We start from the raw sequence: 27,832 nt of genomic DNA, 5'->3' as shown, positions 1-27,832 counted from the left end.
CGTGTTAATTAGGTCTGGTTGTTGGTGACTGAAATCCTGGTGTAGGAGCATATGGAGCAGTAGAGGAGGACTGGCTCTTATCAAGTAGGTGGAGTGCTTTGAGTTTTCTGAGCACGGACGGGAACGAGTAGAACGAGTCAGTGCTGTCGCAGCAGAGCGTGCGCCATCTTGGTTGCTTCTCTTGATCTTCAGCATCTTCATCAGGTCCACAGGTGTGAACACACTGATCTGATTGGTCCGTTACACACCTGAGCTCAGTGGACATATCTATACAAAGCTCAGGGGTCATCATCTCCATCCTGTTAGTCACACACCTGTCCTGATTTTCCCAGCATGCACCTGTTCGGTTCCCAGCATGCACCAGAGCCAATCAGGACGCCTCACACCGAGTTTAATGACCTTTAATATCGTCCCTCAGCTCAGTTTCATTGTTTCACTGTCCGTCACCGTGACGTCACTCAGCTGCTGTGATGTCACGTCCCCCCTGTGACCTCACACAGCGACTCCAGCAGCTGGAAGTAGTTGTACTTGATGTCGTAGTCCATGTCGTACCAGAAGTTCACTGCAGAGAGAAGACACAACACCTCCCGTTACAACTGTACAAAGTAAAAGTGACCCTCAAACACTGCAGAATATCTTTGAAAAGAAAGTACTACGACTGGCTCAGGGAGTGATGTCAGATCCATCACACATTCTGTTCTCAGAGTACGAGATGTTACCGTCGGGCAGACGCTTAAGAGCTTGCCGCCCCAAAAGCAATCGTTATAAAAACTCTTTCCTCCCTAATTCTATTGCTCTGTTGAACAAACAGCCAGTCCCTATTCACGCCAGCATCAACCCTAGGCTGGTGGCCTCCTAATTGGAGGAAGCGTAGCATAGCTCGAGTTTCTACTCTTGCAAATTTCTTTGATCTTAGGATCTTTTAAATTCCTTATTTATCTTTTTTTTTTTTTTTTTTACTAAGCCAAGCTTCTGTCCATTTTACTGTTACTTTACACTTCTCTTTTAGAACTGATAATGCCGACTGATAGGGTTTTGATGCACTGCAATGCTGCTTCGTCTGTACGTCTATGCCTGTATGTCTGTCACTGTACACATGTCTATCGTTTGTAAGTCTGTCTCGGTACTCCATTGTATGTATGTCTGTCACTGCTTATTGCTGCTTATATGTCTTGTTGCTACACGGTGCACTTTTGCCCAAGACGAATTTCCTCTTCTGGGGACAATAAAGCTAGAGCGTTATGGTATAAGGGGTATTGCTCTAGGATGGCTGAGAAGCTATCTGAATGAGAGACAGCAATTTGTCCAAATAGATAATCATGTTTCAACCTGTAGAGATATCATTTGTGGTGTTCCTCAAGGGTCGGTATTAGGCCCCATCCTATTTATACTGTACATTAATGATATTTGTTTGATATCGAATGTGATGAAATGGATACTCTTTGCTGATGACACCAACATTATTTGCTCCGGTGAAAACTTACAGCAACTCCTGGAAACGACTACACATGAAATTAACAAGCTGAAAAATTGGTTCACTTTGAACAAACTATTTCTAAATTTGAAAAAAACAAAGATTATGTTATTTGGTAAACACAACACTGATGTCCCAGTTCAAATTAAAATTGATAATGTAATAATTGAAAAAGTAGAAGAAACTACATTTCTTGGAGTGATCATTCATGAAAAAATGTGCTGGAAACCTCAGATAAAACATGTTTGTTCTAAAGTTGCAAGGAGTGTGGGTGTCATCCGAAGAGTTAAGTATATACTAAATCATAAGTCTTTACTTTCACTATATTATGCTTTTGTTTTTCCTTATCTGAACTACTGTGTGGAGGTCTGGGGCAATACATACAACACTAATTTGCACCCATTGATTATTCTACAGAAAAGAGCTATTCGTAATGTTTGTAATGTAAAGTACAATGATCATACAAATGACTTGTTCTTGAGGGCAGCAGTATTGAAATTCCTGGACCTGATTAAACTAAAAACTGTACAAATTGCCTATATGACCAAACATAATCAATTACCTGATACTATACAAGGTCTCTTCTGTGAAAGGGAAAGTGCCAAGAGATATGACCTCCGGGGTAAACATAAACTGGCACAGCAGCTCACAAGAACAACCCTTAAATCTATGTGTGTCTCAGTTTGTGGAGTAATTATGTGGAATAGTTTGGCTGAAAACATTAGAAATAGTAAAAGCCTGAGCGAGTTTAAAAGAAAGTTTAAACAGCAGATGTTTGATGTGTACAGTAGGGAAGACGGTGGTGGTTAAATTAAATTAAATTAAATTGATTAAATAAATACATAAATAATATAGGACAAATGTAGGACTGTTGAGGGAGCTCGCAATGCTCCTACTTCAATGCTTTTTGTTTGTTTGTTTGCTCGCTTGTGTTTTTTTTTTTTTTTTTTGTTGTTGTTATGTGTGTCTCGATGGTGTCTTTATGTGGGGGATGGAAATTTAAAAGCGATGCTTCGTCCATCCCCTTTTCACACCAGGTGTTGTTGTTTTCTAACTGTGCTGTTGTTGTATTGGTATGTTGGTGTCTGTAGTTTGTTCTGTTTGGTTGCTGTGGTCTGGTGTGAAATAAACAGTGAAACAAAAAAACAAAAGTTCATCTGATCTGATCTGAACTCTGACTGTTGATGTGTGTCTGGAATAAGAGAGTAACGACACCACCATTGACTCCCGTGGTTAAAGCCTCATGCGCCCCCGAGTGGCAGGATATGGGTATTGCAAAAGTGCCCAGAAAACCCATTCACTCCAATGTATGTGTGCTGCCCACTTGCTTGTAAATTGATGAAAACGGCCGTGTTTTTGTTTTTAGGTGTCTTGGTCAAATCAGATTATACTTAGAATTTTTTTTATTATTTTAATTTATAAAATGTAGATTGAAACTTTTATGTAGAAAACAGTTGTTGTTTTTTTACTAGCCTATGTGTTAATGTTTATCTGTAAGGGGTCCATGATGATGCTATTAACGTGGGTGATCTAGAAATGTCCTTAAAGGGACAACGAGGAGTTTTGGAAAAGCGAAGTGTTTCCACACTACATTTATGAGCCTCCGCACCGTGAAATTCTTTGACCGGTGCAAGACAGACTCATGTTTTCATTCATCAAGAATTAAAGTCAGAGGTTGGAAGACGATCACATACCGTCGTAGTTCCCACCATAAACGGAGATTCATACGGCGGCGTTATTCTCATGACTCGCCACGAAACCGAAAGTAAAGAAACGCTGGTCGGCTCGCCCAGCATTTCCACCACCACTAATAATAACAAAATAACCATAGAGACAAAACCATAGATTTATCTAAAATGGACCATTAACAAGTGGTAACGGAGATTCATCCACATTAAAGGTTGAATATGTAGAATATTTATTAAAAGCTATATTTTTTCAAAAATAATACATCCATGGGGCCTTTAGAGGGGTACAGAATGAAAGTATTGCTTTTCCACAAAAAAAATTTTTTCTGACGGGCTCGACAACTTACTATCTGTCAACGTTCTGTTTACATTGGTACCTGTAGCCGACATGTGGCTCAGTTCTCCGCTGTTTTCCTGCCTCCTCCCGGTCGGATGCGTTTGTTTCCAACCAAGCCTTTTTAATAATCAATCGGTGGATCAATGGATTATCATATACTTGTTAGGATGGGTGTATTTGTGTAGTCTTATCTGTCATAAACACGTTTATCGTCGCGGACTTTCGGTGCCACGGAGCTCCTTTTTTTTTTTTTTTTTCCAACTTGACGAGAGCAGTGACAGCGGAGGCTCTGAGGCTCTGAGCAGCAGCGGTGTGGAAGGCAGAGAGCCTCCACTCTCCCTGTAACAAGCTACCAGTCATTTATTATGCTGTTAATGACGGTAAAAATGAAACATAAGGTAAATATCCTGCTTAGCTCTCCTCCTCTGCTGTCCTCTGTTCAGAGCGGAGTCCCTAGCAACGGCCCGTTTTACCTAGCAACGGTCTGGCAATCGACTGCTGGAATTCTTTTTCTGTTGTTGTTCTTGTAATTCTACATAGTCAACCTTTAATATGAGACCTTTTCATTGTTGCGGAATTCTTCGTTCTGCCGATGGAGAAACTCCTCGTTGTCCCTTAAATGATTGAAAACACCACATTTGCTCATTCACCAACAATGCAGAGATGTCAGTTCTTGGGCACTTTTGCAAAACCCATATTCCTCCACCAGGAGGCGCTTCCATTGGACCAATGCGTGTCGTTACTCTCTTATTCCAGTGCTCTACCTGCAGCGTGTGAGTGGCGGGGGGGCGAGGGGGGGGGCGGGGCTTGTTTTACCTGCCATGCAGCCGTGTGACTGTCGGACGTGGTGAAACCAGAGCGACGGCAGGTACAGCATCTCTCCGGCCTTCACGCTGCAGTGGACGGGCCGAGCTCTCCGGTACTGAGGGTGTCGCTCCAGGTCGGGGTCCAGAGGGTCCAGAGGGATCCACGGGACCTGGAGAGGCGGTGGGGGGAGGGGGTTAAACAGTTTAAAGGGATAGTTCACCCAAAATTCAAATTTCACTCATTATCTCCTCCCCCTCATGTGGACTAAGGGCTGGGAGAAGTTTCAGAGTCCTCCGTGGCTTCTCTGAGTTACGGGGGGTCCACGCACCAGTATTGGATGGATACCAACTTTCTTCGTCCAAAAAGACACACCAAAAAACATCCAAATACCTCCATAGTGCTCGTATGTAATGTCCCTCTTGTATTGAAGCCCCAACATGAGAAATTGTTCCGAAAAAAATTAAATAAGTCTATGTTTTAAGCTTGTTTGTAGCAGAAGCTCCCAGTGTCTCGGTTCACTGCTCTTCCTGTGTCAGTGCAAATCACCGGCGGAACAATTTCTCATGTTGGGGCTTCAATACAAGACGGACATTACATACGAGCAGCATGGAGGTATTTGGATGTTTTTTGGTGTGTCTTTTTGGACAAAGAAAGTTGGTATCCATTGACAACCATTATATGGACAAATACTGCTGCACGGACCCCCCGTAACTCAAAGAAGCCACGGAGGACCCTGAAAATTCTCCCAGCTCTTAGTCGACATGAGGGTGAGTAGATAATGAGTGAAATTTGAATTTTGGGTGAACTATCCCTTTAAACTGGAGCAGAGAACTGAGATCAACAGACCACACCCGAACGCACCACGCACCTTCTCAGCGTCACTCTGATCCACGACCTCGAACTCGCCGTCGTCCCGTTGGCGGTAAACAGCCGGCTGGTACACACCTGCCCGAGAGACGAGACCGTTACCATGGTTACCGGTGACCGTCGTGGACACTAAAAGGCGGACGGACGGGCGGTTGCTATGGTTACCGTAGGGGATGAAGGGGCGGTCTGTGGGCGGCAGCAGGATGAAGTTCTTCTCTCCAGAAATGACACAGTAAAGGTTCTCGTAGTGATCTTTGTGCACTGGGAGTTTAAAAAGCTGTTTAATATATATATATAATATAAGAATAAAATGATACACCCTTTTCTTTTTCATTGTAAAATACTGCTAAATAGTATTTTATTTTATATTTTCCTGTGTGATGTACCTGACGACTCCGTAGGTCAGTGATCCTCACTATTTTTTTCACAAGAGCCACATTGACAGCGCAAAATCAAGGGGAGAGCCACTTTTGCGACAACATACTAAGTCACCTTTGCAAATGTGCATTTCTACATATAAATTGGACATCCCACAAGAAAATACTGGGATGAGCGGAAGCTGGGCATGCATGTCCTTGACTTTCTTAATGTGTAGTTTGTTGTTGCAATCACAGTGAGGGTTTGTTAGGGTTCATACCGTGCAGAACAAATAAAAATTTGTCTGTCCCCTTGTCTTGAAATGTTCTGTGCTCATCTTGTATGGTTCCTATATTACACCTGCCGTCTGCCTGCTCGCCCCCTCTCTGGTGTCTTCGTGCAGGTTTTTGTTTGCTGCTTCCTCAGACTCATTTTCCTCACCCACTCCACTATTCGTTACAACACTGTGTCTGTCCGTCTGGTTTTTGAGCTGGTTTCTGTCCCTTTTCTTGTTAAAAACGGTCCATCACGCTGGCTAGCGGAGCTAACGGAGCTAACGTAACGTAGCTGCCTGCAAACGTGCGCTGCGGTCAAGTGTTGTAAACAATGCCACATGGCTTGCGGGCTGCGTTGCCAGGTTTGACAATGCCCCCTTTAGGGGTCACCATTAAGGCTTAAAATACTTCCTTTCACCTTCATTATTTGGGTGAAGGGAGAAGTATAATTCAGATGTTTGCGTTTTTGTAGTCCAGTGTTGTATATTTATGTAGCACATGAAAAGATGTATTGGCTGTGTTACCACATAGGAAGCTACCATGCAGCCACCAGTTATAGCTTGACGAGCCGCGCAATGAGTAACACTGCCGTAGGTGAACTATTGTGTCTATTGTGAGTTGTGTGAGTTGTGTGAGTTGTGTGAGTTGTGTACTGGACCCCAGGATGAGGCAATAAAAGAGAGACAGAAAGTTGGAAGTATGAGTGAGTGAGTGTGAGGTTCAGATCTCACTGGAGGTGACGGCGTTCCCTTCTCCGAGCCAAAAGTTGACGGCGTCAGGAAGCTTCCCTGAGAAAAGAGGAAGATTCAGGTGAGACTGAAGCTGGTGTTTATCACTCTTCAGAGTTGAAGTTAATTTTAACACCTTTTTAAGACTTTTTCAAGACCTTCTGAATATTTTTCAGTACCTCACCGCCACTTCAAGCTGTAACCGTTTACATCAGTGACACTTTTAACTGAACAGTTTTAGTTTGTGATAAAGACTCTAGACCACTATGATACAACAGAATTCAAAATAGGCTGAGATAATAAATAAAAGGCAAAGTTTATAATAAAAAAAAACAAATAACATTGCTCCACTCTCAAAAAAACAAAACAACAATCTTCTTTTCTTTTTTATGTACCGGTTCATCTTTGTTTTTTAATAAAATGAATAAATTCACACACTTTTACAATGTTTTTTAGGACTCAAACTCTTGGACAGCTAATTCAGAAAAAATAACTTCAAAATTTAAGACTTTATAAAGTCGTGAAAAGACTTTTTAATACTTTTTACGGGTCTTAATTTTCCCAAAATTGATTTATCACCTGTTAATACTTTTCAAGACCCCGCGGATACCCTGTTGATGTCACTTTATTGAGTTTCTATATTTTTTCATTGTGACAGTAACAGTTTATCCACACGACGCCTGTGAAGCCGGTCATCTGACTTACCGGCAGGTTCTTATTGGTTTACCGCCGGCTGGTTAAATTCTGTTTAGGAGGTAAATGTTGTGGACCTGTGGCAGTCGCATTAGTTTGTTTGAATGAAAAGTGAAGCTTCGGGTGTGAACTGGACAGAAGAGCAGCGCACTAAGACGACATTTAGGCCAAATCAGAACGGACTAGCAGGAGAGGAGGCGGTTTCAAATACAGACAGTATTAAGTGAAGTTTTATTTTTTGGACTCATGACTGAAGAGAGAGGCCAGAGAGAGACAAATATTAGTTTAGTGTTCTGTTAGTGGCGGGCAACAAGGCCCTCATGAGAAAATGGCTTTCACAGGAGAGGACATACTTGTTTGTTTTACGTTGGAAGAAATGGATGGACTATATAACACCACGCAGGCCAGACTTTGACTCGATTAACTCTAGATAATATGCTATGTGTGTAGCAATAACCATACCTCACTCCCTATGTGTTCATGTTTTTTTTTCATGTTCTTTTATTCCTAGAAAAAGGACATTCATGCTGATACTCTATGACTAATAATTGAAATGTATGTACATGACACATCTGTTGCAGAATGTCAATGAAAAGGTAAATAATAAAATAAACAGATATGTCCATCCCTACTGTGAGCTCACCCAGTGCGCTGCTCATCCAGGGAACGTGAGGCTCCACGTCGTCGGTGAGCTCCGGCAGCTCCTCCAGCAGGTTGGAGCACTGCTTCTGGACGTAGAACACACCACGCTGCTGCACCTGCACACACACACACACACACACACACACAAAGAGACACACACTGTTCTTACTGCCCCAAGGATCCAACATGGCTGCTGAGTGAATGAGTGTCAAAGATCCTCTATCTACCAAGACCCCCGGCTGCTCCAATGACAGAAACAGTTTCACTTCCTGTCTCTCTAAGTGGGCGTGGCCAACCGTCACCACCTCGTCTGTGAACGCGTGTGTGGATTTATACAATTTGTAGGTAGATGAAAGTGAGATGTTTATATTTTCCTATGATAACATTAAATATTTACACTACTAACAGGATTTTCACGGGAGTTTGCGGCCGTTTGTTTGACGTTGCCTAGGAGATCTGAGCCAAATCTCGCGAGAGTGTGTCGTAGAGACAGAGACAGGTCTGGAACAAAGTGGATTTTCTCCTGATGTGTCCGTCTGAAAATTGACATTTTTGTGTCAAAATGTTCAAAAAGAGATGTGGCTTTTGTGTGAAAAATGAGTTCAACATTTACTTCAGTGACTGTGGGGAGAAAGAATCGAACATAATCTGTGTTCACGTTTTTTCCCATTTTCCCATTGGAGTCAATACACTCAAGGCTGCTGCTAGTCTCCTAAAGGGGCGTGGCCGAGCAGAAACCCACGTGACATCTAAAGCTGTGTCCCAATTCAGGGGCTGCAGCCTTCGGAGGACCCAGCCTACGCGGTCTCCGGAGGCAACGGCTTCGGAGGCTCCTCCAGGGGCCGCATCAACGGTCGGTAAATGGGACGGTCTAGCCTTCAGAGCATTTCCTGATCCGAACGTAAACAACGGCGTAACGTAAACAACGGCCGGACGTTAAACATTTAAAAGTGGCGCTTGCAACAGCTCTACCGCTCCTCCGCCCCTCACTTTTTTTTTTTTTTTTTTTTTTTTAAGAAGTAGAATCAATACAAGGGCAGTTATCATTAATATACTAATAAACAAACCATTGAACAGCAGCCAGGGGGGTAGGCTATTGAATAGAGAATAAAGAGAGCACAAGTAATGTGTTTTCATAGCTTTCTTATTAAAAGTTGTCACACACAAGATGCTTTGCCTCCGCTCCTCACCTGTGCAGCCAGAGCAGAGCAGAGCTCAGCTCAGCGGGCGACCACACCTCTGAGCCGGCCGCAGAGCCGGGTTACCGTGGCTACAGCACAGAGCCGGGTTACCGTGGCTACAGCACAGAGCTGCTCCGTTCGATAGCTAACGGCTAGGTTGCTAATAACAACGGTGCAGCAAAGCATCTTGGGATACGGGAGGCCGCGAAGGATAGTAGCGGTGCATCCTCCGAATGCAGGGGAAAGGAGGACGCATTTGGAGGAGCCTTCGAATTTAGACGAATTGGGACAAGACAGCCTTCACACAGCGCTGTGACGTAATCGGCCTTCAAATCCACCCTCCGAAGGATGCAGCCCCTGAATTGGGACACAGCTATAGAGTGCCGAAGCGGAAGCAGGAAGTAACGGCGCCATGGGTCCTTAATTCGGAAAAAGTCTCCAAGTTTTATTTCGTGATCCATTTGAATTGCGCCATGAGAAAAAAAATATGTCCTCTACCTGTTTAAAACACCACGGTTCATGAAGAGAAACCAACAGTTTGTTGTAAAACTATTGTAGAATAAAACTCATTAGAATCTGTAACCAGAAAGACTACAAGTCGCATAGGTGACGTCACCATGGCGACCATGGCGACCACATGACTCCCGTTCATTTGTATGTATGTTGAAAATTAGCCAACTTGGCTAAACCGGCATGTTTACAGAAATGTTTATTAATGTGCATTGTCTCTGTATATTTAAACCAATAAATTCAAATTCAAATTTGTATGGAGACTTTTTCCGAGTTGAGGACCCATGGTGACGTTACTTCCTGCTTCCGCTTCGGCTCTCTATCCACAAGTTTCCGAACGTCATCTATGGTCAAACCCAGAAGCCGGTTTTGCCGGTTTGGTGGAATTGTATGTTTCCGTTTCCATGGTTTTCAGTCGTTGTCATAGTTGCGGTAAACGCATGGATCTATTAACGCTGGTTTTTAACACGGATGTCAGTCTGTGTGATATCTACTGTTAAAAGCTGCTGTGATGATCCATGCCTTTTACACATTTTCATTGAAGAAAAAATAAAATAAATCCATGCATTTACCGCGACTACCGAAACCATGGAAACGTAAACATAAAATTCCACCGGAAGAGCAAAACCGGCGAATCAGGCTACGTTGTTGACGTTCAGAAAAAGGTGGATACAGGAAGCCGACTCGTCTCTGTGTCTCACCTTCCCCTCGATGATGTCGAGGACGGCAGAGAAACTCATCCGTCTCTCTTCAGGCATCACGAATCGATCCCCGTTGACGGCGTCGGCGTAGCCGTTGGGCGTCACCGCCACGCTGATGACCTTTGACCCCACCTTCTCCCTGCAGACAGGAAGCATTTTTTTATTTAAACAAAGGCATTTACAAACTAGTCAGGCAAATATTATATCTGTCCAAAATTTAACAAGAGCAGACATCATGTTTCAGAGATAAGAATTAAGAACAACATTAAATAAACAAAAATTAAGATAAGTGAGTAAAAAACAAAACAAACACATATCAAATATATAGAAGGGAAGAGAAAAAGAAAAAGAAAATAAATAAATAAAAACATACATTACATCATTCAGGATTAAAACAATTGTTACGCTACATTAGTCAGATCATTTTTGAACATTGCATAGAGGTCTTTGGCATGTGTGGACTTAATAAATTTTAGGGACTTAATATGGAGATGGAATTCATTTAAAAAGTATGTGAAGATGGGTGGAGCTTTTAGATATTTGGCTTTGTGAATAAAGAATTTGGATAAAGGATTAGTAAGACATTTATCGTTAAATCCAATTGTTTGTCTTTTAATATAACACCATAGGTAATACTGTTGTAGTTTAAGTCTGGTTCTCTTCTTTTCAACCAGTCTGTGAATAATTTCCAGACAGGAAGCAGGATGAAACTCGCCCGACCTCAGAGCAGCCGTGCAGCCGGCCGGGGGGGCGGGGCTTCCTTACCTCAGGTACTGTGGCGTCCACCTGGACAGAGCCGGCCAATGGCTGAAGGCGTTGCGGATGATGCAGGGTTTGTTTGGACCAATCCAGTCGCGGTAGAAGTTCAGCGGGTCGGGAGGCTCGTCCAGGTACGGCACCGACCGGTTCAGGTACAAGTCTGCAGCCAGGAATCAATAACCAATCACACACACACCTGGCCTTCAAAATAAAAGACACACACACACCTGCCCTTCAAAATAAAAGACACACACACATACACCTGGCCTTCAAAATAAAAGACACACACACATACACCTGGCCTTCAAAATAAAAGACACACACACACAGACACACCTGGCCTTCAAAATAAAAGACACAAACACACACACCTGGCCTTCAAAATAAAAGACACACACACACACACCTGCTCTTCAAAATAAAAGACACACACACACACACACCTGCCCTTCAAAATAAAAGACACACACACACACACACACACACACCTGGCCTTCAAAATAAAAGACACACACACACCTGCCCTTCAAAATAAAAGACACACACACACACACACACACCTGCCCTTCAAAAATAAAAGACACACACACACACACACACCTGCTCTTCAAAATAAAAGACACACACACACCTGCTCTTCAAAATAAAAGACACACACACACCTGCCCTTCAAAATAAAAGACACACACACACACACCTGCTCTTCAAAATAAAAGACACACACAAACACACATACCTGCCCTTCAAAATAAAAGACACACACACACCTGCCCTTCAAAATAAAAGACACACACACACACACACACACCTGCTCTTCAAAATAAAAGACACACACACACCTGGCCTTCAAAATAAAAGACACACACACACACACACACACCTGCCCTTCAAAATAAAAGACACACACACACACACACACACATACCTGCCCTTCAAAATAAAAGACACACACACACACACATACCTGCCCTTCAAAATAAAAGACACACACACACCTGGCCTTCAAAATAAAAGACACACGCACACCGACTGGTTCAGGTACAAGTCTGCAATCAGTAATCAACAACCAATCACCTGCACTGATCACTGGTAGAGAGAGTACTACAGATACAACTACTACAGCAGTATTAGTAGCAACAGTAGTAACCGACCGTAGTATTAGTAGTAACAGTCACAGCAGTATTAGTAGTTAACAGCAGTATTTGCAGTAACAGTAGTAACCATAGGATCAGCAGTAACCGACCGTAGTATTAGTAACAGTAGTATTAGCAGTAACAGTAACCAACCGCAGTATTAGTAGAAACAGCAGTATTAGCATTAAAGTAAAAGCAGTATTAGTAGTAACAGTAACAGCAGAATTAGTAGTAACAGTAACAGTAGTATTTGCAGTAACAGCAGTAACCGACCGTAGTATTAGTAGTAACAGTAACAGCAGTATCAGTAGTTAACAGCAGTATTTGCAGTAACAGTAGTAACCGTAGGATCAGCAGTAACAGCAGTAACCGACCGTAGTATTAGTAGTAACAGTAACAGCAGTATCAGTAGTTAACAGCAGTATTTGCAGTAACAGTAGTAACCGTAGGATCAGCAGTAACAGCAGTAACCGACCGTAGTATTAGTAGAAACAGCAGTATTAGCATTAAAGTAAAAGCAGTATTAGTAGTAACAGTAACAGCAGAATTAGTAGTAACAGTAACAGTAGTATTTGCAGTAACAGCAGTAACCGACCGTAGTATTAGTAGTAACAGTAACAGCAGTATCAGTAGTTAACAGCAGTATTTGCAGTAACAGTAGTAACCGTAGGATCAGCAGTAACAGCAGTAACCGACCGTAGTATTAGTAGAAACAGCAGTATTAGCATTAAAGTAAAAGCAGTATTAGTAGTAACAGTAGTAACCAACCGTAGTATTAGTAGTAACAGTATCTGTATGCAGGAGAAACCTCAGTACTCAGCGGCACAGGTTCGATTCTGACCCTTGGCCCTTCACTGTGTGTGTGTTGTACTCTCTCTTTGTCATATAAACTCTGCACTACTACAGTAATACTCTACAGATACAGTACTGGACTGGTAATAATATTATAATGTGAAAAAGAACTGTCCTAATAATGGACAATAAAGTCTGACGTCTACATACTATCAGGAATATATCAGCAGTATGAACAGCAGTACAGGCCAAAAGTCTGGACACACTCGATGCATTTCCTTTATTTTCATGACTATTTACATTGTAGATTCTCAGTGAAACTCCACTAATGAACCTGACAAGGCTTCACCACCTGTGAGGTGAAAACCATGTTCAGGTCAGGTTCACCTCTTGAAGCTCATCAGGAGTGTGCAAAGCAGTGATCAGAGCAAAGGGGGGCTACTCTGAAGAAACTAGAACTGGTGGGGGCAGAGATAGAGGAGGAGGAGGAAGAAGGAGAGGAAGAAGAAAAGAAGAAAGAGAAGACAAAGAAGAAAAGAAAAAGTGTTTTCAGTTATTTCACACTTTGTTGTTAATTCCACATGTGTTCATTCATAGTTTTGGTGCCTTCAGTGAGAATAAAGGAAACACACTGAATGAGAAGGTGAGTCAGAACTTTTGGCCTGTACATGAGCAGTAGTACTATCAGCAGTATTAACAGTAGTACTATCAGCAGTAGTAACAGTAGTACTATCAGCAGTAGTAACAGTAGTACTATCAGCAGTATTAGCAGTAGTACTATCAGTAGTAACAGTGGTATCTTCTCACCATGAGCCTCCAGTGAGAAGTCGCTGAGTCGCTCCGTCACCGTCGCCATCTTGTCTTGTCCGTCAGTTGTAACTTAAATAATCACGGACGGTGTTGATGTTGAATAAACGTTACAACGGATCAGTCCGACTCAAACCCAAACCCAACCTCACGCCGCCATGCTGCTGTGTTTACATCTGGTGCGCATGCGCAGGGCTGCGGCGCCGCGGTGGTGATCAACCAGAGCGCCGCCTGCTGGACGGAGGGTGAACTGACTGCAGGTGAGGAGATGAGTTTAGATAGATAGATAGATAGATAGATAGATAGATAGATAGATAGATAGATAGATAGATAGATAGATAGATAGATAGATAGATAGATAGATAGATAGATAGATAGATAGATAGAGAATACTTTATTCATCTCTAGCAGGGAAATTCAAGTTAGTCTCACACAACAATGATACAAAAAAGATGAACACAAAAAACATGTTAGTTATGTTAGTGTTATATAAAACGATTGCAGCAGATATATATCCACCTTGAGTCCTGTCCCTCACGTCAATTTAATTATCTTTTATTATATATTGTGTGTATTGTTCCTGCAGCAGTCAGATATTTTAACCACAAATAGTGGCTGTCTATTGTTGTTGTTGTTGTTGTTGTTGTTGTTTTTTAATCTTCTGGAGGTGTATATTTTTTTATATTTATTTATTTATCCTTGCCTATATTAATATTAATTTAAATCACTTGCTCTGAGCAGCTACTCTGTTGTATGAAGTATCCAATCATGTTGATAAGTTTTGTGCAATGGTATGGAAATGTTTGTATTGTTTGTTAGGTGGATGTTTGTGTTTTTATTGGGTGGCAAAGCAGTTTCCCCTTGGGGATCAATAAAGTTTTCTAATCTATTGTTTTTTATTACCCTACACTGAACAGTGGGGAAGGCTCTGTACTATGTATTTTGTGTTTGTTTGTTTTTATTCTGTCTTTGTTTTATTATCTTATTGTGCTTCTATGGCGATATGGATCATCCCCTTGGGTCTGAAATAAAGAAATAAAGAAATGAATGAATGAATATTATGTATTACGTGTTTTTATGTCTCTATTTTTACGTGTCAACATAAAAGTGTAGGTATTTATTTCAGGATGTTCACTGATAACAACAAATGTCAGGTGTGTGCGTACGTGTCTGTGTGTGTGTGTGTGTGTGTGTGTTGAGTTCAGGGTGTCATCAGTGTGATGATGGGATGCAGCTGTGCAGCTCAGCCTGGCTTCTCACCGCAGCAGCTCTTCAGTCATGGATGAGTCGGCGTTGGAGCGGTTCTTTGATGATTCCATAGCAACCGTGAGTAGAGATGAGAGACGCTGCCGCTGTTTGAAGAGACAAAACTTTATATATATATTTTTATTTTTTAAACTTTATCATCAAATAGTATGAACAAGCGAGAGAGAAAACTTTATTTAAACAGGCGGCTCCACCTGTGACGTCATGTGTGGCGGTTAGTAGCTACTTCTTTTTAATAATAATAATACATTTTATTTATAATGCACTTTACATTTAAGCAATCTCAAAGTGCCACAGTACAAGCTTAGTTAAAAAGGGACACAAGTTAAGAAAAGTTGAGAAAATACAATAAAAAGTGTACTAAAATTTAGCAGAAAGCTTTCCTGAATTTTTAAAAACAAATAAATAGATAAATTCTCCCTTGGTGTGTAGTTTCACAGAATGACACGGATATTTACAGGTGAAAACATTAAAGTATCTCCCCATCAGGCTTCACGGTCACAGTTCACAGACACAGGAGGAACTAAATAAAACTCAACGGACTCAACGACCGGGATTTAACGGTTTAACGGCTGCTAACGTTAGATTAGCCACCAGCTAACTGTTAACATTAAAACAACTAGTAACTTACGAAGCAGTTTTAACTCTTCGTGTCTCTCACCCGGCATCATCACAGAACATCAGCGGGTGTTGTTGTCTGTAACATCTTCACACAGGTATGATAAATAAATTAAAATGCACTTTAACCGTCGAATATGAAGTTATTAAAGTTAAATTAACGGAAATTAACGACGTTATCAGACCGTTGCCTAGAAACGGGGCCCACCCACGAAGTCTGCAGGGGCTCGTTTAGTGTGGCTTTTCAAAATAAGAGCTTTTAGCCTAACTGATGATCACAATAAAAAGCTACAAATTAACATTAAATTAAATGTAGGGCAGTGTGCACCTTCAATAATGACAGGATTAATTTACAGTTAAACATGCACACACCCACCCAGGTCTGATTGATTGATTGATTGATTGATTGATTGATTGATTGATTGATTGATTGATTGAATCTGTGTTCTATCGCTGCAACAATAATTGTCCTATGGGGACACAAATAAGAACCTTGATTGATTGATTGATTGATTGATTGATTGATTGATTGATTGATTGATTGATTGATTGATTGATTGATTGATTGATTGATTGGTTTCCTCCTGCAGGACAGCTTTGAGTTGGGGGAGGACCTGGGTCTCCATGGCGCCGCCCCCTCCCCGACCCCGGGCCGGGAGCTGGGGGAGGAGCTGGACCTGAGTTTCCTACCTGATGAACTGAGCACACAGGCTGACACAGGTATGATGATGACATCACTGATCAGTTACTGTCTTTGCTTCTTTGCAAAATGAGATAAAAAAAACAAAACAATGGTACAAGACAGACCCACCGTCACAGGAAGATCGGTTGAAAGTTATGGACGAAATACATATTATGGAACAACTGACTTATAAACTCAAGAGGATCAACATTGCCGGAAGTGGGAGAAATGGACTGAATACATAAAAACGACAGGACAAGGACCATTTATTTATTTATTTATTTATTTATTAGTTTATTTCATAGGGACAGTGCACCACTAATCAACAGAGTTAAAAGAAAAACTGTAAGTGGGCCAGAGTTAGCCAACAAGGCTAGTTTTCGTCCGTTGTCCCTGGCTAACCTAAAAGCCAAAAAAAAAAACATCACATTGACATTGAAAAAGGGTCAACCTGTAGAAGCTTGGTGATCCAACATGTTCTTTTTCACATTTTGGTTTTTTTATTCATTTCCCCCCCACCCCCTTCTCCCTTGTATAATGTTTATGCACTGCTAAAGAAAAACAATAAAAAGAAAGTATCAAAAAACAAAACCAAACAAACAACTAAGGTAAAAGCAGATAATGTAGAAGCTTAAAGTTTAAAAAGAGACATAAAGAAATGATTCTCCAGAGGTACATCGAATAATTCACACAAGGTGTTTGCTTACTCACTATTTGGATTAAAATATGTCAGGAAATGGTTCATAGTGGGATGGAGGAATGAAATAATAAATGTAAAGTCTTTGTGCTATGATTTTGATTAGAACATATAGTTAGATAAGTTTATACTTCTTCCTACTCCTTTTCGCTCATGTAAACTGCGTTGCTTATGAGATGTTACTTTTTTGCGTATACATTTTTGCTGTTCACTTATTTCCTTATTATATTATTATTTTATCTTATTTATTTAATTTTTTTACATTGTCGTTTACATGTTTGAAATAAAGATATCAATCAAAGATATCAATAAATCAAAGTCGTTAAATAAAAAGTTGTTTGTGTCTCCGTCCACCAGCAGAGAGTCGGGCTGCAGCTCTGAACGTCTCTCAGGACAGCGGCATCGGTCCAGACTACAACTCCCAGGATGCAGCAGCAGCAGCAGCAGCAGCAGCAGCAGCTGGCGGCCAGCAGGGGGCGCCGACATCAGAGCTGGGCGCCACCACCTTGCCCTACTGCCCTATGACCCCTATGACCCCCATGACCCCTATGACCCCTATGACCCCTGTGACAGAGAGCTCAGGAATCATCCCACAGTTACAGTGAGTTCACTGACTGATAATGTAGTATTGATGCTGTAGTACTGATACTGTAGTATTGCCACAGTAGGATTTATACTCTTGTAGGCTATTGTTTCTGTAGTATTGATGCTGTAGTACTGACACTACAGTATTGTGAGGAGGACCAATCAGAAGTTTAGTTGCTGTTCAGGTGACACTGCGTTCAAGGTGCAGACACAACAACTCCGACGGATCCCATTCATTGTCTCTGCAGAGCAGCAGCTCCGGCCGCGCGGTGCATCATGGACCCGACACGTCCAGTTGACGGTCCAGTCGCCGTATGTGAATTTCCATAATCACGACTCCACTTCTACTTTATGCTAATTGGGTCCGTCTGACGGATGCAGCCGGCTCCCGAAACTCCGTTCAAACTATCAAACTAGGCCGTGTTGATCAAATATGAATCCAGATTCTGTTACTGCACTACACATTTCCCGCCTCAAATGTTTTCAGAAACATACTTCAGTGTGTTGTTTAACTGTAAAATGAGATCGTTTGTGACCCGGCCGCCATGTTGGAAACGGCAGAGCGAAACTCAAGCTCTGCACCACGTCACACACACACAGAACCGCCCACTCGCCTGTGCGCTCGGCGATCAGCTGCGTCGGGATCACAGACTGTAAAAAGAATGGACGTAGCACCGTGACGTCACCCATTGTTTTTGGGGAGTCGTTTTTGTGACTCCAATATGGCGGCCTGAACAGCGCCATGTTGGATTTACCGGCCTCGAAGCAGCTGTCCACGGACCGCTCAGTGGATGTGAGGGTCTAAGGACAGAGGATGTTGTTATGATGCCATGTAAAGCCCTTTGAGACAAACTGTTTGTAAAAACGGGCTATACACATAAAATTGCCTTGCCTGTCACTCAACGTTTCCGCGCTCTAATTGGCCAGAATTTTAACCTAAAAACAGTAAAACAGTAGAGTTTAAAAAAAATTCACCCCCCCTCAGAGTGTGTGCGGGGGTAGAAACTATCAGTTGAGACCAGAAAACGTTGTGACACCAGGCTTTTAACATGTTCATTGAGGATGTAAAGTGGGTGATTTTAACATGGGGGTCTATGGAGAAGCTGCTTTCTGACACCAGCCCCCAGAGGAAGAAGAGGGGATTGCAGTTTGTTGAACGAGGAAGTGACTTCACTTCTCAGACCCACAACTGCCCCCTTGGTGCTGCTGCATTCAGGTGCTGCTGTGTTTAGATGCTGCTGTTTTTAAAGGGACAGTATGGGACATTTACCCCCATCTAGCGGTGCGGTTGCATGTCGGCACGTATTCTTGCTGTTGCGTTTACGTAAACTCGGGCAGAAGTCAGAAAAACAACACACGCTGCATGTATCAGGATAAACAAGCCTCTATGTAAACAAACGGTCCGCCAGCACGAGGCAAAACAATACAGGCGTGACAATATGTTGTCATGGCGATGTCGTATTGTTTACCTGACCCACGTTTTACCGGCTTTCTCTCGTCGAGTAAAATAACATCCAGTCGGTTTGCCGACGGCGTCACTCACGGCGTCATTCAGGTGTCTGACTGCACCTGAAGGCAACACCGGTGCCTCCGTCCTTCCTCACACTAGCTACACGGTGGTGACAGTTTTAACAGGCGCTGTCTGGAAAACGTTCTCCCCGAGCCGAGAAGCTCCGGCGGCCCGAGTTTGTGGTTACTGACGGCCACGGTGACACTGAACGTAAAACATGGCGATTCAACATGGCAGAGAAGGTTCGGTGAACCCCCCCCTGTATGTTTGTAACGACTTGTAACATCTCATTCTAAGGTACGAGAAAGCGCTCGTTTGTATGCGTGCGCGATTCCACTTCAGTGAAATACGTATTTATGAAAGCGATATTTGATTTTTGTCAATAAAAAGCCAATAAAGTCCCATACTGTCCCTTTAAGTACTGTTGCATTTAGGTGACTGTGAGCTGCTGTGCAGGAACATCGTCTCCACGGTGAACCTGGGATGTCGCCTGAACCTAAAGTTCATCGCCCTGCAGGCCAGAAACGCAGAGTACAACCCCAAGGTACTGAAGCCCCGCCCCCCCTGCTCCTCCTCCTCCTCCTCCTCCTCCTCCTCCTCCTCCTCCTCCTTCTCCTCCTCCTCTCTCCTCCTCCTCTTCCTCTCTCCTCCTCCTCCTCCTCTTCTTCCTCTCTCCTCCTCCTCCTCCTCCTCTTCCTCTCTCCTCCTCCTCTTCTTCCTCTCTCCTCCTCCTCCTCCTCTTCCTCTCTCCTCCTCCTCTTCTTCCTCTCTCCTCCTCCTCCTCCTCTTCCTCTCTCCTTCTCCTCTTCTTCCTCTCTCCTCCTCCTCCTCCTCTTCCTCTCTCCTCCTCCTCCTCTCTCCTCCTCTCTCCTCCTCCTCCTCTCTCCTCCTCTCTCCTCCTCCTCCTCCTCTTCTTCCTCTCCTCCTCCTCCTCCTCCTCTCTCCTCCTCTCTCCTCCTCCTCCTCTCTCCTCCTCTCTCCTCCTCCTCCTCCTCTTCTTCCTCTCTCCTCCTCCTCCTCCTCCTCCTCCTCCTCTCTCCTCCTCTCTCCTCCTCCTCCTCTCTCCTCCTCCTCCTCCTCTTCTTCCTCTCTCCTCCTCCTCCTCCTCTTCCTCTCTCCTCCTCCTCCTCTTCCTCTCTCCTCCTCCTCCTCCTCCTCCTCCTCTTCCTCCTCCTCCTCCTCCTCCTCCTCCTCCTCCTCCTCCTCTTCCTCCTTCTCCTCCTTCTCCTCCTCCTCCTCCTCCTCCTCTCTCCTCCTCCTCCTCCTCCTCCTCCTCCTCCTCCTCCTCCTCCTCCTCCTCCTCCTCCTCCTCCTCCTCGCGTGTCTCTGACCAATGGGCTCTATGCACAGCTCCACTACTTCCTGAATTTAAGGCAGCTCCTTCATTTCCTGTCTCACATTATTGGACAAACTGATTAATCCAGGTGTGTCTGACCATTGTGACTATTCAGACACACCTGGATTAAACCAGCACTAAGGAACTTTTCAACCTTCATAAAATATTTTCATAACTTTTGTGATGATACATCGACTTACAACAGGTTGAATGACACCTCTGTCGTGGCCTGAGGGGTCTGTATCATTATGGTCTGTATCTCTTTCTCTGGCACTAAGCAGCTTTGAGGAGCATGGTAGGAACCCTGCTCTCACTTTACTTTCACTTTCACTTTTGCGAGTCACAACAAGGAGGGAACAGGCAAAACGGCACTTTAGCAATGGATTATGTTTGTGTTTTCACTTTGAAATGATCCACTGGAAACAGAAACTTAGTTTTGATGTCTTCTGTTCATTTTAATGCAGGATATGTACAGGGCTTCACGCTAGTGTTCATGGGAAATGGAGTCTTCCTTCAGGCAAAACACTACCGCTTTGGTCCACAGGCGCCGCCAAACTCAACCAAAACTGAAAGTTCTTTAGTACTGCTTTAACCAGTGTGTCCAATAATGTAAGACAGGAAATAAAGGAGCTGGCTTAAGTTCAGGAAGTAGTGGAGCTGTGCATAGAGCCCATCAGATGACGTCTGCTGTGTTTCAGCGCTTCGCCGCCGTCATCATGAGGATCCGCGAGCCTCGGACCACGGCGCTGATCTTCAGCTCGGGGAAGATGGTGTGCACCGGCGCTAAGAGGTCAGTGGCAGCTTTGGTTCTGAGGTCCGGTCCGAGCCGGTCCGGGCCGGTTCGGGTCCCGGCGGCGCCCAGCTCGGCTCATGTTTGGTGTGTTTGAGTGAGGAGGAGTCGCGGCTGGCGGCCAGGAAGTACGCCCGCGTGATACAGAAGCTCGGCTTCCCCGCCCGCTTCCTGGAGTTCAAGATCCAGAACATGGTGGCGAGCTGCGACGTCTGTTTCCCCATCCGCCTGGAGGGACTGGTTCTGACCCACCAGCAGTTCAGCAGGTACCGGTGGTGGTAGCAGCACAAAGCCACACGCACAAAGCCACACGCACAACGCCATACGCACAAAGCCATACGCACAACAAAGCCATAGGCACAAAGCTCAAAAACTCAAACTATCAATAAAAAACGTACCTTTCAGATTATTTGTTAAAAACTACCCACAAGCCACCCAACGCCATACGCACAATGCCATACAGCCATACGCGCAATGCCATACGCACAACTGGTAACTAAGGCCTGGACTACACGAATACGATATATTCCTAAATGCACATTTTTCTGTCTAATTTGGCCTCTCAACCACATGAACACGGCGATTTCATCCACATAAACGGAGTTATTTTTAAACGGATAAAAAAAGTAGAGAAATAAAAAAAATATGATTGAGTGGATCCGTGTGGCGATGTTAAAGGGACAACAAGGAGTTTTGTTAAAGTGAAGTGTTTCCACACTACATTTATGAGCCTCCGCACCGTGAAATTCTTTGACCGGCGCAAGACAGACTCATGTTTTCATTCATCAAGAATTAAAGTCAGAGGTTGGAAGACGATCACATACCGTCGTAGTTCCCACCATAAACGGAGATTCATACGGCGGCGTTATTCTCATGACTCGCCACGAAACTGAAATGTTGTTCATGTTCACCGTGTTTTTACAGAACTGACTCTTATCTCTGTGTCTCTGTGTGTTTGTCTCTGCAGCTACGAGCCCGAGCTGTTTCCCGGCCTCATCTACCGCATGGTGAAACCTCGTATCGTCCTGCTCATCTTCGTGTCTGGGAAGGTGGTTCTGACCGGTAATAACCTCGTATCTCCACACGGTCACAGAGAGAGACGGTCCAGCAGGAGGCCTCAGCTCTTCTACACACTAACACACACACAACAATCGTTCATGAATTTGTTCATATTTTGGGCGAACATGAACTGAACGTTCTGTATTTCTACTTGATGAACGTTATTGTGAACACGTTCATTCTGGCGTTTGTGAACGGCACTCTCTCACAGTCTGACTTCATTCAAGAGTGTGTGTCAGATTTCCATAGAAACCACAGCTATACACCATAAACGGGCCTTAATATGGAGCTGAAAACCTCCAAATCTGGCAACAAAACGTCCCAACCTGGCAACACCATCCACCACAGCGTCACACCTCTAATGTTAACCCTGGTTGGATACGAAGATGAAATCTGACACCTCGTTTCACTGTTAAAACTGATAAAATAACTGCTTGTCTGTGGTTTTATGGGCTGTGGCAATCATTTTGAAAATCCATAGCTTGCAACAACGTATTGGAGAAAAAGAAAAGAACTATGAACTCGTTCATTTTTGGAACCGTGAACTTCACTGTTCAAAGTTTTGAATTCTGAACTATGAACTAAACTAGTTCATGTAGAAAGTGAACTTTCCCAACACTGACCACATAAGCCAAAGTCAACTTACTGTAAGTCGCACACATATAAGTAAGTAAGTTTAATTTATATAGCACTTTTCATAGATAAAATCACAAAGTGCTTTACAACAAGGATAAAATATTGCATTGCAGTAGCGTGTTTAAAGTGATCATAAACTAAACAAACTAAACTAATCAGTAGGCCTACTGATAGCCTACTGTATGCTAATGGAAAGGAGTGATAATAATTCAGTAAATGCTTGAATTTCTAAGATATAAATGAGCTGTAGCAGACCTGATGGAAGCAGATGAGAGACTGGAGACTTTTATTTTTTAGAGACCTGAGACTTGACTCAGACTCGTGACCAAAGACTTGAGACTTGACTTGGACTTGCAAAAATAGACTTGTGAACTTCTCTGCTGGTTTCATCCTTCATGATCGGCTGAACCAGAGAAATGTTGAAGAGTTCTTCACCTCCTGACTCCTCGTCTGTTGCCTGGTTTGAGAATAAGAACGAGTTTGTTCTGGTTTCTGGTTTCATGATGAGGATTTTATTTGGTGAATCCTTGTCCTTGTAATTTGTTTAAATAAAGTTGTGACTGATTGATTTGTGTGTTAAATTCCAGGGGCTAAAGAACGGGCTGAGATCTACGAGGGGTTTGAGAACATTTATCCGATCCTGAGAGGCTTCAGGAAGCAGTGACGACCACGATGGCACTTCCTGTCTGTACATTCATCTGTGTATATGAGTGTTTTGTTTTGTTATGCAGCAGAGATGTTAATAATATAATATAAATGATGGTAAATAATGAAATCGCTGCAGTGGAAATTTCTGTTAATTAAAAATGACTTTATGTTATGTTATGCTATTATCTTGTAAATAATTTACTGTGAAGATCAGACTTTAATATCATAAATGAAACAGATCTCTGTAAACTTCATCATCAACTTTAATAACTTGGTTTGTGCAGGTTTCAGTTGAACAGAACAGTCAAAATCACAGACAGCAAATAAAACTGATTTAATGTAATTTATTAATGAAGAAAAAATAAAACTTTGTCCACCAAAATATAATAATAATTATAGCTGCTGCGCAGCGATGGGTCGGGTCCGGGCTACTTTTGGGCAAATTTAGGCAATTCTGAGCAACAAACAGGAGAATAGGAAGACAAGACAGTTGACCTTATAATGTTCAATTTGCACCAGTTGAGGATTGAACCCACAACCTCGGGAACCAAAGACCATTGTCTATCGCACTGAGCTAATTGACAAGTGGCAGATCAATAGTGGCTTCACAAATTGAGTAAGCCATTCACTGTCATGTAGGCAGAAAAAGAAAAATCAGTTTTTGAGGTAAAATAATGATATGTATTTGTCAAACATCTACTATGAGTCTAAGATGTTAGGAGCCTTCGCACATGGTCCAGTCCAAGCTATTTGGATTTTTAAACTTAGAAGCTTGCTGTGATGCCACCATTAGGACAATTGTCTTGTGTTTCATGTTGAGGACATTTGACATTTTGATCTGTCATCATCATCATCATCACCCTGGCTGGGTCTCGAACTCACAACCTCTGACACCAAGAACCAGCGCTTAACTCAGTGAGCTAATTATCTTGAAGTGAGACCTGCTGTGTGTCTTCTCAAATAGACTCAGGGAGTCAGTGTCCGGGCAGCTGTTGTGAACGCAGATTTCTGTTATCTAAACAAAAATCTGTTAATACATAAATTGCATTTAGACAGCAAAATAGCTTGAGGACATCTGACATTTGATCTGTCATTATCATCATCACCCTTACTGGGTCTCGAACTCACAATCTCTGACACCAAGAACCAGCTCTTAACTCACTGAGCTAATTGTCTGGTAGTGAGACCTGCTGTGTAGCTTCATTTATCCACTCAGGTGAGCCAGTGCCCGGGCAGCTGTTGTGATGAAATGGTCAAAAGTCAGAAATTCAGTCATCTAAACAAAAATCTGATAATACATAAATTGCATATTGACAGCATGGAAATGTTGGTGATTTGTTTTTAATGATAAGTGTTTTGCTTCATAAGAGAAAATATGATGTTTATAAATTCCACACTCACATTGACTGCAGTTGTTCCCATGAGAGCAGAATTCAAAATATTCTCAAAAATTCAGTTTTTTAATTAAAATTCTGATATTTGCCAAACTTCATCAACCATGACTCCAGAATATTCTCATTTTTTTCAGGAAGATTGAAAACGTATTTAGCAAGAATTTGATGGTATATGTTTACAGTAGTGTTTACAGTCAAACGTTTTCATGCACTGTAGGCTCAATTTTTGCTTAATCAAAAATCCGAGAAACAAGTTTTGTGGAGGACAGTCTGGAGATGCTCTGTAGCAAGTTTGGTGTCAATTGAGCAAAAATTGTGGGAGGAGATACATTTTAAAAGTTTTACAGTTATCGAAAAAAACAGAGTGATGGACTTCATAATTTGTAATAAGTTTAAGTGGACAAAAGTTTCAGCAGTATTGAGGCTACATTGTGGTGAAGTTTCAACACTGTAGCATCTACCGTTGGTTTGGTAGGAATTTTTAAAGTTTTTAAATTTAAACGCTTATTGTGCCCCCCCTAGGAGGGGGGGGCACATGTCCTTGGAGTTGAGTGAATCTGGCATGGGGTCGGATGTTTCTGTGAAGTTTGGTGAGTTTTCGCCCATGGGAAGTATGACTTCCTTGGAAGAAGAAAGAAAGAAAGAAAGAAGAAGAATTCCTAGGAATACAATAGTGTCCCGGCAGCTTAGCTGCCCGGACCCTAATAATGTAAGGTGTTTTTTTAAACTTATTTTGATACAGTTTAGTTTATTAGAGGTATTTCTGTATCCTTGATGAATTCAATATGTTATTCAGTGTCATTAACCATCTGACTCCTAAACATCCACCTCCATGCAGACTTCTATCATTGATATTATTTCATGTTATCACACACTGACATTGCTCCACCCTGCCTGCTGTAAATATTATCAATACAAAACCCACTATAAATAACACATATGTGACTGTACGGTACAATCTGGCCACTTTATTGCATCTTATTCTTAATTTTCTTAACTCATTGTTCAGTGGTTGTTAGTCCGGGAGCCATGGGGTTGAACCTTGTTTCGTCTGATAAAGTTTTTTTCTCTGATGTTTCTTGTAGCTGGGGGTTGCCTCTTCAAAATCCAAGAGGGTGCCCGGTGATATCCCTTGAGCATTTTTAAATATCAACCCTTTGCTGCCCAAAGCGACAAAATCCCGGTAAAATACTGTAAGCCCCCATTTAGTTAGTACAAATAGTCATAAGTGTATGATATTTGGCAGGGAGTATCATGAAACATAGGGGTAAGTAAAAAAATAAGTTTCTGGGACCTGCTGCCATGCTAGAAAAAAATCACCCACAATTTCTCCAGAAAGACAAAAAAATTACTGTCCACAACAAATTCTTGTCAAAAATGACATTTTTATGTTGTTGTTGCTGCTGTAAGTCTTTTATGTGAACTTCAGAGAGCTAGATCCAAACCGGAGTTAAATTATTTTATGTTTGCAGCAACAAAGACTGTCTGTATAAAATAGTTGCAGCATCGAACTTGACCAATCATCAGATTCAGATTCTTTTAGTTTTCTGCTCTGAACTCTGAACTCACGTGACTCCGCCCCGACGCTGACGTCATTACAAAAACAAACCCGTCACGTTTTCAGAGGAACCGGAAGTGTCGGACTCGACGTCCGCTCGTCAAAACAACAACATCACCTTCACCACCATCATCATCATCATCAACAACAGTAACAACAACAACAACAGCAGCAACAGCCGCGGTGCCACGGAGCCTGGCGCCGACATGCGGCCCTGAACAGCCCGGGAGCAGCGGCCTCCTGCCGGACTCAGCCCGTTAGCTCAGCCGTTAACTTAGCCCGTTAGCCTAGCTGTTAGCTTAGCCGTTAGCTGAGCTGTTACTTTAGCCGTTGCTTTAGCCTTTAGCACACCTGCAAACTGGTCACCTTTTGGCTACAGTCACCTTTTTTGTGTCAACCAGGGTAGTAGAAGTGAATGAAGAGGGTTTTAGTTTTGTAACTTGTCACCTTCTTCACTACAGAGTTTGTAGGTCTGCTTTAGCTTAGCTGTTAGCTGGGCCGTTACTTCCATTTATTGAATATCTTTGCTTTAGCCTTTAGCCTAGCTGTTAGCCTAGCCTTTAGCTGAGCCGTTACTTCAGCCGTTGCTTTAGCCTTTAGCTTAGCCGTTAGCCTAGCCGTCAGCTGCTCCATGTCCTCCGCGGCTCTCCCCCCGCTCTGCCCGGACAGAGCCGCTGCTCCCCCCGGGGCCAGGCCTCCCCTCAGGCCGCTGGCCCCCCAGGCCCCCTCGGGCCCTCTGGCCCCCCCGGGCTGCGTGATGCTCGAGTCCGTGGACGACGCGGAGGGTCTGTACGTGGCCGTGGAGCGGTGTCCGCTGTGCAGCACCTCCCGCCGGAGGCTCAGCTGCGCCCGCTGCGTCACGGCCGGAGACTTCATCCACCTGGACGGGAGGAACACGGAGAGGTCGGTGCACGGTCCGCGGTCTGCAGCTGTAGCTTAATGTAGTTTTTTGATTGATTGATCATATTTATATCAAACCAAACAAAAAATTGTATCTCACATACAACAACAAAAACATCCACGGGACACCATATAACCAAACATCGAACAGACAACAACAACAACTAACACTGAAATGGGGATGGAAGAAGCAGAGCATCAGTTTCCAACCCTAGACAGTCTATACTGATACTCTGTTTACTCAGTATACCCACTATACACAAATACTCAGCTGTAACTTAATGTAGTCTATACTGATACTCTGTTTACCTGTCTGTTGTATACCCACTGGAAATACATGAATGCTTCACTATACCCAGTACAACATAACTATCTACCTAAAGTAAATGTCAGTGGTTGACA

At 43.0% G+C, this 27,832-nt stretch overlaps 3 protein-coding genes across 3 annotated transcripts in view; 2 read left to right on the top strand and 1 right to left on the bottom strand.

Annotated features, from left to right (window-relative positions):
- Window positions 1-304: 304 nt before the first annotated feature.
- Window positions 305-13,942, bottom strand: LOC146963155 (bifunctional peptidase and (3S)-lysyl hydroxylase Jmjd7-like). The gene is made up of 9 exons (XM_085768145.1): window positions 13,752-13,942; window positions 11,026-11,179; window positions 10,261-10,399; window positions 7,870-7,984; window positions 6,537-6,593; window positions 5,339-5,434; window positions 5,175-5,251; window positions 4,316-4,475; window positions 305-562 (listed from the first exon to the last, which is right to left on the bottom strand). Exons 1-9 carry the CDS (start codon window positions 13,798-13,800, stop codon window positions 474-476), a joined length of 936 nt encoding a protein of 311 aa, XP_085624271.1. The 5' UTR covers window positions 13,801-13,942; the 3' UTR covers window positions 305-473.
- A 1,084-nt stretch (window positions 13,943-15,026) lies between these two features.
- Window positions 15,027-23,661, top strand: tbpl2 (TATA box binding protein like 2). Its single transcript, XM_085768156.1, has 8 exons — window positions 15,027-15,077; window positions 16,226-16,355; window positions 17,372-17,615; window positions 19,566-19,653; window positions 21,144-21,235; window positions 21,334-21,501; window positions 22,203-22,297; window positions 23,518-23,661. The coding sequence occupies exons 1-8, from the start codon at window positions 15,030-15,032 to the stop codon at window positions 23,592-23,594; spliced, it is 942 nt and encodes a 313-aa protein (XP_085624282.1). The 5' UTR covers window positions 15,027-15,029; the 3' UTR covers window positions 23,595-23,661.
- A 2,947-nt stretch (window positions 23,662-26,608) lies between these two features.
- The window catches only part of atg14 (autophagy related 14), a 12,635-nt gene continuing 11,411 nt past the window's right edge, over window positions 26,609-27,832 (top strand). The window contains exon 1 of the mRNA XM_085767420.1: window positions 26,609-27,433. Within this exon, the coding sequence (XP_085623546.1) occupies window positions 27,162-27,433 (272 nt within the window). The 5' untranslated portion in view covers window positions 26,609-27,161. The remainder of the gene's footprint in view (window positions 27,434-27,832) is intronic.

Source organism: Trachurus japonicus, chromosome 22 (assembly GCF_045865225.1).
Source record: "Trachurus japonicus isolate A0001 chromosome 22, Traja_1.0".
Lineage (NCBI taxonomy): Eukaryota > Metazoa > Chordata > Actinopteri > Carangiformes > Carangidae > Trachurus > Trachurus japonicus.
The sequence above is the reverse complement of the archived record's forward strand: the minus strand, read 5'-3'. Positions and strand labels throughout refer to the sequence as shown.